Source organism: Chiloscyllium plagiosum, chromosome 18 (assembly GCF_004010195.1).
Source record: "Chiloscyllium plagiosum isolate BGI_BamShark_2017 chromosome 18, ASM401019v2, whole genome shotgun sequence".
Taxonomy (NCBI): Eukaryota; Metazoa; Chordata; class Chondrichthyes; order Orectolobiformes; family Hemiscylliidae; genus Chiloscyllium; species Chiloscyllium plagiosum.
This window is the reverse complement of record NC_057727.1, coordinates 62,594,285-62,605,013: the sequence shown is the minus strand read 5'-3', so window position 1 is coordinate 62,605,013 and position 10,729 is coordinate 62,594,285. Positions and strand designations below refer to the sequence as shown.

The 10,729-nt window shown below is 45.3% G+C and overlaps 1 protein-coding gene across 3 annotated transcripts in view; it reads left to right on the top strand.

Annotated features, from left to right (window-relative positions):
- gmppb (GDP-mannose pyrophosphorylase B) overlaps window positions 1–10,729 on the top strand; it is a 20,058-nt gene that overhangs the window by 395 nt on the left and 8,934 nt on the right. Inside the window, exons 1-8 of one of the 3 annotated variants that reach the window (XM_043708464.1) lie at window positions 71–296; window positions 1,421–1,555; window positions 2,263–2,343; window positions 3,797–3,845; window positions 4,590–4,732; window positions 5,412–5,570; window positions 8,311–8,389; window positions 9,337–9,464. In XM_043708464.1, the coding sequence (XP_043564399.1) occupies window positions 1,427–1,555; window positions 2,263–2,343; window positions 3,797–3,845; window positions 4,590–4,732; window positions 5,412–5,570; window positions 8,311–8,389; window positions 9,337–9,464 (768 nt within the window). In that variant the 5' untranslated portion in view covers window positions 71–296; window positions 1,421–1,426. Of the gene's footprint in view, window positions 1–70; window positions 314–1,420; window positions 1,556–2,262; window positions 2,344–3,796; window positions 3,846–4,589; window positions 4,733–5,411; window positions 5,571–8,310; window positions 8,390–9,336; window positions 9,465–10,729 lie in introns of those variants that run through there. The other 2 variants (XM_043708466.1, XM_043708465.1) reach the window with 2 other exon arrangements.

The window sequence follows — 10,729 nt, the reverse complement described above, 5'->3', positions numbered from 1 at the left end:
TACTGGGCAGGGGAGGTGTGAGGTCTCCCTGGGGGCAGGAGGTGATTCAGGATCACAGTGTGATGAGGGAGGGAGGTGACAGGAATCAGGTTGGGCAAAAGGAATGGGCAGCAGGTCCTTGGTTAGGCGCTGATTGGTGGAGGGTAGGATACGGTTGGCTGGGCCCGAGAACAGCCCAGCGTGTTGCTGACAGTGGCCAAGTTGAGTTGAGGCCGGGCTGGGCTGGGCTGGGCTGGGCACGGCTCAGCTGCTGGGAGCTCGTGCCACTGGACAAAGCAGCACCGAGGTTGGCAAAGGTCAGAGGATCCCCACGGTGTGTGGAAACAGGACACTTGGCGCAACAAGTCCACGCCAACCTTCTCCCGCCCAACTCCCGAAGGGTAACCCACCCAGACCCATTCCCCTACCCTATTACTGTATATTTCCCCCTGACTAATGCACCTAACGTGTACATCCCTGAACACTATGGGCAGTTTAGCATGGCTAATCCGCCCTAACCTGTACATCTTTGGACTGTGGAAGGAAACTGGAACACCCGGAGGAAACCCCCGCAGACACGGGGAGAATGTGCAAACTCCACACAGACGGTTGCCCAAGGCTGGAATCGAACCTGGATCCCTGAGATAGCAGTCTCAGACACAAGGCAGGGAGGGATCCTGAATCAGTGACCAAGTGGCAGAGTCTGCAGACAGAGGATGTTTCTATTCATTCTGTATGGGATTTGTAGTTGCCAGATGGTGGTTGGGTGTACATGTTTAAATTAATGCTGATTTCTGATTTTGTCTTCAAGGACCAGCAAATCAACAAAAGAAGCCCAGTGCCTTAGTTACTTTTGTGACATAAATAAGATCTGGTTAAGAACTGCAGTTCTGCAAAAACCTGATTGTGGGTTTTCAAGCATATTGTGTTAATTGAGGGTTGATGATGAAAATTTTGAAGGAAAGGGGAAACCACAGCCAATCTCAGCAAAAATAGGGTCCAGGAGTGGACATGGTTTTGTAGGAATAGATTTAAAGGTGTTTTAATTTCTGAGTTCATTCTTCCTTGCTTCAGGCCCAGCCTTGTTTGCAGAGCATGATTGTCAGCCTCCTATATAAAAGCAAATTACTGCAGATGCTGGAATCTGAAACCAAAAGAGAAAATGCTGGAAAATCTCAGCAGGTCCGGCAGCATCTGTAAGGAGAGAAAAGAGCTGACGTTTCGAGTCTAACTGACCCTTTGTCAAAGGTCAGTTAGACTCGAAACGTCAGCTCTTTTCTCTTCTTACAGATGCTGCCGGACCTGCTGAGATTTTCCAGCATTTTCTCTTTTGATTGTCAGCCTCCTGTTGTTGCTGGAAAGTTGCAGCATCTTTAGGTTCAGTTCTTGCATGTTCACCTCTTCATCGTTGACAGAGAGCTCTCATTTCATTTTTTCACAGCTGACGATGAAAGCATTGATTTTGGTCGGAGGCTACGGCACGCGGTTACGACCGCTGACACTCAGCGTTCCGAAACCACTGGTGGATTTCTGCAATAAGCCCATTCTTCTGCACCAAGTGGAAGCTTTAGTAAAGGTACAGTCAGCATCTGCCACACGATTGAGATCAGGATACAAGAGAGAAGAGCACATGCATTCCAAGATAGGAACTTGGAGATCCAGTGATAATGTTATGGGAGCGTGTGATCACGAATGGCTATGTACAAGAGCAGGACAGTGCATGCTCTTAAATTACTGTCCAGCATTTCATCTTATTTCTTTATTACACAAACTTGTTGACCTTTATCATTATACAAAGATTATACTGTATCTAATTGTCCTGACTCTTTTTATATTAGTGCCAAAATATATTGAGAAAGATTGTGGATACGCCAAAATGCTTTAATGTTGCAGTTTTCCCTTCCAACTGCATCAGCACCAGTACAAGTAATTTCTGATTGCTCATTAATATTGAGTTGACAATTACTTAAATAGTTGTGGTCCACAAGTCAGTTATTGGCATGTAGTCAGCACTGTCAATCTCCTGTAACATTCAAGTTGGGAAGGGCTGAATCTCAAAATGCACTGTTTTTAAACAGTCCAATATACAGATCTGATAATTTTTCCTCCCTCACTGTTATCTTCAGGATTTCAGCTGAAGTGCAATAGTACACAGAGTGTTGTAACAATGGCTGTAGGTATTTACTGGGAATGTGGTGTTAATCAGTCCAAAAGTGCAGACTAGAGGCAGGTCGTCTGTCTCCCTTTTCCCACATATAACCATGTTGTTTCTGTTTTGAGCAGGCTGGTGTATCCCATGTGATCCTCGCTGTCAGCTACATGTCAGAGATGTTGGAGAAGGAGATGAAGGAGCAGGAGCAGCGGGTAAGTGGGAAGAGACTACAATAGCAGATGGGGATGTCTCCTGCTCACTGACTTTCTGTGATTGTATTAGACATGGTGACAGCAGGGATTTGGTATTGAACTGTGCAGCATCCAGCCTGACTGAACCCAGCAGTGTATTTCCCCTCTCACTGCGTAATGTGTTTTGGGATGTTGAACCTAACAAGTTGGAGAGGCTGATGGGCTAAACAAGTGAGCCATTTCAGTTTGGCCCATTTCTTTCAGAATGTGCAGTTGTCCTATATACTATGGGGACAGAGAACTCCAAAGCTCCAACTGAATGGTGAAGAGCCATTCAGCTTAAAGTGCCTCACGCGTGTGCCCTCCCTGCTTTCTACCCTCTGTAAACTTGAGGATCATTCCAAACTGCTGCCTGTGTTTTACGTCATGCCTGGTCTCATTTCCCCCACCACCCCAGCTCTACTCAACTCTCTGGAATTGGGCTTCAGCTCATCCTCTTCTGTGTGAGCGGTGAAGGTGTTACCAGCAGAGCCAGACCAGGTGCAGATAGGTGAACACTAGGCCCAGCTTGCTGCTTGAGTGTCCACACCTCTCTCTCTCTCTCTCTCTCTCTCCCCCAAAACCTCCCCTCTCTCTCTCCCCTCCACCTCCCCTCTGTCTCTCCCCCCAACCTCCCCTCTCTCTATCCACATTTTCTCACTCTCAGTCTCGCTTTCTGTGCTCAACTTGCACGAATGCCTACTTCACTGATGAGCATCTGGTAGACAGGGTAGTTAAGGTGTTTAGAATGCTTGCCTTCATTGCTCAGACCTTGGAGTATAGGAGTTGGGATGTCATGATGAGGTTGTACAGGGTGTTGGTGAGGCCTATGTTGGAGTACTGTGTGCAGTTCTTTCTGTTATAGGAAGGATGTTATTAAATTGGAGAGGGTTCAGAAAAGATTTACCAGATGTTGCTAGGAATGGAAAGTTTGCATTGTAAGAACAGGTTGGATAGGTGGGACTCTTTTTTTTTTCTGGAGTGTAGGAGGTTGAGGGGTGACCTTGTAGAGGTTTATAAAATTATGGCGGTGGGGGGGGGTCATAGAAAAGTTAAATTGCATTTGTCTTTTCCCTAGGGTGGGGATTTCAAAACTTGGGTCCATATTTTTAAGGTGAGAGGAGAATGTTTTTAAGAAGGACATGAGGGGCAATGTTTTTAACATAGAGGTTCATGTGTGGAATGAGGGAGTGGTGGATGCAGATACAATTACAACATTTTTTAAAAATTGGATAGGTTTATCAATAAGAAAGGTTTGGAGGGATATGGGTCAAACGCAGGCAAGTGGAACTATTTTAGTTTGGGAACATGGTCAGTGTGGACTATCGGACCAAAGGGTCTGTTTCCATGTTGTATGATTCTATGAAACGATAGGAAGGAATGAGTGTAATTGTGTATTCTTCACTAAGCAGCCATTTTGTACTTTTTCCTTTAGCTGGGTATCCGGATTTCTCTCTCTCATGAAAAGGAGCCCTTGGGAACAGGTGAGAAAATTTGCCACATCGATATACAGATGACAGTGAAATCCGCATGCTCCCCTTTCCCATCTTCCTCACCCTGCTCATGAGGGGTCTTTACTTCAGAGGTACTCATTTTTGTCCATTGTGGAATCCTAGGTTCTCCCTTCTGCACTGCATGTTTATACAAAATTTTATTTCCCTCAAATTTCATTAATTTCTGTCCCTGAATCCCATTCAGAATAGAATAACCATTGCCTCTGATGATGGCAGCAATTCAGTGAAATAAAAGCACAAGAGGTGGTCATTCAACTGCTTCAGTCTTTTTTGACATTGTTGGGTCATAGGTGATCCGCACTGAGATGTATTTACCTGTCTCTACTCCATATCGCTTCATACCTTTACTGTCATGTTTCATACTTTTTCTATCCATTTCCATCTTGAGCAGTCTATTTGCAAACCATTTAACTATCAAGTGGCTGTAGTTCTCTGCAGAGCAACTAGCTAGCCCAGGGCGATCATGGGGGCACAATGTTTGTCTGCTATTAGAAGCAGGAAGGGAGGATTGAAGGCTGAGCTGTTGACTATTTAGTTTTTTAAAAAAGTGATACGATAAACTGAAGAGGGAACCAATGCGAGGCAGAGAAGGGGCTTTCACTTGGAGTATGTGTCTGTGGATGCTGATTGTGAATCATACCATGTCAGTGTGATGCTGCAGGAGCATGTGGCTATCTTTGTGGCTTTTATGACTTGTGTGTCATCTTTTTGCAGCTGGACCCCTCGCTCTGGCCCGTGAACTGATCACCAGCAGCTTGGAACCCTTCTTTGTCCTCAACAGTGACGTTATCTGTGAGTTCCCCTTTGAAGAGATGGTCCGCTTTCACAAGCATCATGGAAAGGAGGGTACTATAGTGGTGAGTGGCAAACAGGGAGACAGTGGCTTGGCGCTAACTTCACTGGGCTAATAATCCTACACCCAGTTGAATGCTCTGGGAACCTGGATTCAACTTCCCCGACAACAGCCAGTTGCCATGAATAAAATCTGGAATTGAAAGTTAGCCTCTGATCATGATTACGAAACCACCAGTAATTGTTGCAAAAACATCTGGTTTACTAAAATCCTTCAGGGAAGGCAATCTGCCATCCTTACTTGGTGTGACCTACATGTGACTCCAGGAACACAACAAAGTGGTTGATTCTGCAATGACTAACAGGCCATTCAGTTGGTAGTTGGGGATAGGTGGACTCCAAGTACTGGATCTGCCAACAAGGCCCACACCCAGTAAATCAATCTTTTTTTAAAAATGGTATTGCCTGTTAAAACTGCCTTTGTCTGCTCTAGTGACTAATGTAATGGCCATCAGCAAACTCGGGCCCTAAGCATTAAGTGTGAGGTGCTGGGAATATCTGCCCATTTCCTGGGAATGATGAACTGTACTGAGGAGAGTCTGCTGACTTTTCCAAGAACTGGCCAACATCTTAAGGGAGACTAGAAAGGAAAAGTGTTTGTGGAAGTTGCTCCTGACCCTTATCCCCACCACTGAGCTATTCAGTGTCCCTCTGATCCTCTTTAAAAATCCATCTCATTGACAGGTCACTCGGGTGGAGGAGCCATCCAAATACGGGGTTGTGATCTATGAAGCAGAAATTGGGCGAATACATCGATTTGTGGAAAAGCCTCAAGTGTTTGTGTCAAACAAGATCAATGCGGGAATGTATATTTTCAGCCCCACGGTTCTGAACAGGATCCAGGTATATTTTCCTTGATGTGAAGTAGCTATATTCGATCCCTACTCTCCTCACTTGGCGAAGTAGTGATTAAGGAGATCTTGGCAACCCAGTGGTGCAGACCATTTGAATCTTGGATGCTATTTGGTCAAGCACTAATCAGCAGTGTTTCTGTGAACTTGGTGTAAATCATGGCCCTTCTACCCTGCAGCCTGCAGAAACCTCAAAGTGAATGATGTTTATGCAAGCAAATGGAATGCTAAGCCCTCTGCGCTGTCCCCATTCAACACTCCCCAGGACAGGGACAGCACCAACATAGATACAGAGTAAAGACCCCATTACACTGGCCCCCAGCAAACAGTCCCAGCACAGGGACTGCCCAGGATTAAATGCAGAGGAAAGCTCTATCTACACTGTCTCCATTGAGCCCTCCCAGAACAGGGACAGCACTCTGTTAGATACAGAAGAAAGCATCCTCTGCACTGTTCCCATCAAACACTCCCAGGACAGGAACTCTCTCTATTCTTTTAAACTGAAAGTAAAGCTTCCTTTTTTTTCTTTAAACTGAAACAAAGGCCAAATATGCTGTCCCCACCAAATACTGGTGCAACCAGTACAACTCATTCCAAAATGATAGCATGGAGCCAGACAGAGTAAAGGACTCGCTACTGCTTTAAATTTGAATAAAGCTACCCATATCAATTGAAAGCTTTCTCTACAATGTCGCCATCAAACAATCCCAAGACAAGTACAGCACTAGGTTAGATACAGAGTAAAGCTGTCTCTACATTCTCTCCATCAAACACTCCCAGGACAGGGATAGCATGGAGTTAGATACAGTGTAAAGCTACCTCTACACTTCCCATCAAACACTCCCAGGGCAGGAACAGCTTGTGGTTAGAAACAGCTGTCATTGAGTTGAGCTATTTCTGCAAAGTTTAAAGGTGCTAAACCTTTGTTATAGTTTTCATTGCTGCACCTACCAGGAGTTAGATTTCAGTTTATGTTGGATTCTTCAGGCTGCCCACTTCTGCCAATGGAAATTATCTGGTTCTCTCCTGCCTCTGTTTAGCTTTTCCTGAATCACGTCCTATAATTTTGAACTACTATCCTGAATCACTGTTCCCCTAGTCTATAAATACACGCACGCACACACTCTCACTCTCTCTCACACATATATATACACACACACAAACTCACTCACTCTCTCTCTCTCTCTCTCTCTCTCACATACACCCCTATTGCCTTTAGTGGTTCCAATCACATCTCTGCCTAAACACGGACTCTTGGCATATCCTTTGTAAACTTGAGGTTATCTAAAACAGTTCCTCCTGGGTCCCAACTTGGAACAAGCCCCGTTCACCCATTGCCACTAAGTTCTCAGACCCAACTCCAACATGTCTCTAATCCCCTCCAAGATACCTGAACTCCACTAATTTTGCCATCTTGTACATCTCCCTGATATTGATCGCTCCACCATTGGCGGTTCTGCCTTTACTTGTCTGGGATCCAAGTTCTAGAATTCCCTCTTTCTCTCCTTTAAGACATCGAAAATCTTTGATAAAGCTTTTGGGTCATCTGCCCTAAGACAGTCTTATAATACTTTGTTGTTGTGTAGAAGTTCTGTAAAGAGTCATAGAGTCAAAGAGCTGTACTGCACGGAAACAGAGCTTTCAGTTGAACTCATCCACGCCAACCAGATATCCTAAATTAATCTAGTCCCATTTGCTAGCATTTGGCCCATATCCCTCTAAACTCTTCCTATTCATATTCCCATCCAGAGGCCTTTTAAATGTTGTTATTGTTGTTGACTTAATCCCAGAGGTTCTCACCAGATGAGAATTGTAGCTAATTTAGATGATTTTCGTAAGTTTGCACCAATTAACTTGTAAATGCAGTATGTTAGTGATTTAAATCAGATACTTTGCTCCCTTAGGTGGTTTCCTGCAGATATTTTTCTCCTGGCTCACCAAGATTGATTGTACCTGGGTGGTTGGGTTAGGTTAGTTGGCTGGACGTGGTTTGTGATGCACAGTAATACCGACAGTGTGAAGGATTTTCCTTCTCAACCTCTCCCCTCACCTGAAGTGTGGTGACCCTCCAGTTAAACCACCAGCAGTCTGTCTCTAATGAGACGTCAGTCCTATGGTTGGGTAGAACTATGGTGAGTTTACAGCTTACATTAAAACTGCTGTCTGTTCTGATCTCTTGGTGACAGTCAAGTATATTTGAGACAGTGACATAGCCTCTTCTGATTCCTCTGCTGGTTAAAGTATTGAGTACATGTCCTAAGCGATTAGCAGTGTCACAAACTGATCCCTAGTCCCTGAGAAGAATCTGATCTCGCTTGCATTGCCTTAAATCTGAGAGAGAAAAATGACCCAAGATTCCTGCTCGTCTTTGCTGGCCAGGTTTGAACATGATCCTAGGCATAATGCCCCAATATGAAATGGTTCACTGTTTGGGGCCAAAGCTGACAAACGGTTAAGTGTCTGAAGGACAAGAAGGCTTCCAGTGCTGTGCCTGAGTAAAAGATGTCCTTTCCTGGAAGAGAGATGGAAATAACAATCCCACACCCAAAATAGTTCATATTATTCTTTGCCAACTTGCAGGTATCTTGTATAATGTATATGTTGATTAATAGAGGGGTAAGGTAGTGATGAGTCCAGCATGGACAAGCTTTCTGTATGAGGAAGGGAGGAAGGCAGAGTGGTGCTGTGAGCCAGTGCCTGGTGCTGATTCTGTGTCCTTTGTCTCTCTACAGCTCAGGCCAACCTCCATTGAGAAAGAGATCTTCCCAGTCATGGCTCAGGAAGGACAACTGTATGCCATGGAGCTGCAAGGTGAGGAATGCACTCAGTTCAGACTTGGCTTGAGGCAGAGTCTCCTTCTAAACTGGGCAGTCTCTGAGCTTTACATCTATGATGTTGGAGAGAGATTCCAGTATTGTTTCTTCTTTCCCACACCCAAGCATGCTTTCTCTTTCTCTCACCCTCTGTCCTGGGCAAGATCAGTTTGTGCAGTACAGGCCGGTGATTTTTTCCTTGATTCACTTTTAACTCGTGCCGTTGTTTGGGAGTTGGGTAGTGATTGTATAATTAAATGATGTGCAGCCTGTTGTCCTTATCCATTCAATGTTCTCTGGTTTGCTCAGGTCTGCATTGGGTGTATATTGCATTGGAAGCTGTTATGGTGTGGAGTCTGCCCTTGGGGAAAGGGCCTACCCATTGGGCAAATACAGACTATTTGCTCTAGTGGGGATTTCCAGAGTGAAGGAGCCTGCTGTTAAATGAGAGCTGGGCCAAATATGGTTAAATCAGGAAGTGAGTCATTTGTACACACAGGACAGTGGAGATCAAGAACTCCGACCTTCAAAAACCTGGGAACGCTATCATTAACTGGAGTTTTTAAAACTGCAATTGATTTGAGTTGGTGAGGATATCAAGTAACAGTGGATAGATCAAGTTCAGTTACAGTTCACCTATGATCCATCTGAAAGGAAGAAACATTGAAAACTTCATAGAAATATTAGAAACTAGAGCTTGTTCGTGGGCAGGGAGGGATACTTTCAGAGTAAAAAAAAGGTGAAACTGTTTCCACTGATTGGGAAAGTCATTCCTAAAAGTGGTGATTTCCAGAGTCCAAGGCACTGTGGAGGTTTGCTGCTGGTCCTGGTCATATTGTGCTAGCCTGTCCAGTCTTAAAGTTGCCTGAAGGACCCCAAGGATCAGGAATGGGTAACTAGCATAAATCTCTGGAAACACGATGCAATTGCTTGCCTTCTGTGCAGGGTTCTGGATGGATATCGGGCAGCCCAAGGACTTCCTAACTGGAATGTGCATGTATCTACATTCCCTTCGGCACAAAGCACCAGACCGGCTACACCAAGGACCTGGCATCGTTGGAAACGTGCTGGTGGTAAGTCTTGGTGCTGGGTGTCCCAATGGGGATTTACACCATCATCTCAGCGCACTGTGCTCCTCATCCTGGACTCATTCAACCGTCTGGCTGTCCGCTGTATCCTTCTGTTCATCAGTTGCCACTCAGTTTAATATTCCACAGTGCAAGTGTTGTACGATAGCACTCCTTTGCTGAGCAGTGGGTCAGGTGCTGCCACTGGACAGAATAGTTAAGAGTTTGTGGCCTGTCCCACCGTCACAGTAGTTTACCAGCTCTACTGAACATGATCTTTAGCTTCCCAGCCAGCAATCCTCTGAGCAGCAGTGGTATCTGATCTACAACCCAGTGGGTTCAGCTCCTTCAGCAATCAAACGACACAAGTTGCAACAGGACCTGGGGTGGGGGTGGTTGGGTGAGAATTTTATTTTACTCTGGTGAGTTGTGAGCTGGATTGCCCTGTCTGAAAGTGGAAGCAGTAATAACGTTGCAATGAAATTGGATAAATATTTTGAGAAATTGCTGCACTCTGGGGAAAGACCTTCAAAACAATCAGTAGGAATAAATGGGCTAGTTGTTGTGGTTCTGTTCGCCGAGCTGGGAATTTGTGTTGCAGACGTTACGTCCCCTGTCTCGGTGACATCCTCAGTGCTTGGGAGCCTCCTGTGAAGCGCTTCTGTGATCTTTCCTCCGGCATTTATAGTGATTGGTACCTGCCGCTTCCGGTTGTCAGTTCCAGCTGTCCTTATGCAGGGCCGGTATATTGGGTCCAGGTCGATATGCTTATTGATTAAATCTGTGAAGCGCTTCACAGGAGGCTCCCAAGCACTGAGGATGTCACCTAGACGGGACGAAGCATCTGCAACACAAATTCCCAGCTCGGCGAACAGAACCACAACAACGAGCACCCGAGCTACAAATCTTCTCCCAAACTTTGAATAAATGGGCTAGCTTTTGTGTGATTGCTTATGTGGAATTCCAAACTCGATATATATTCTGAGCAAAACTTCAAAATAATTCACCTTGGTCAAGTCGATCTTCCTTTGTAACTATACAAGATGCATAAACAGTGTTCCAAACTGGATCAGCGCAGCAGGTCAGGCAGCATCAAAGGAACAGGAGAATCGACGTTTCGGGCATGAGCCCTTCTTCAGGAATGAGGAGAGTGTGCCAAGCAGGCTAAGATAAAATGTAGGGAGGAGGGACTTGGGGGAGGGGCGTTGGGAATATGATAGGTGGAAGGAGGTTAAGGTGAGGGTGATAGGCCAGAGTGGGGGTGGGGGCGG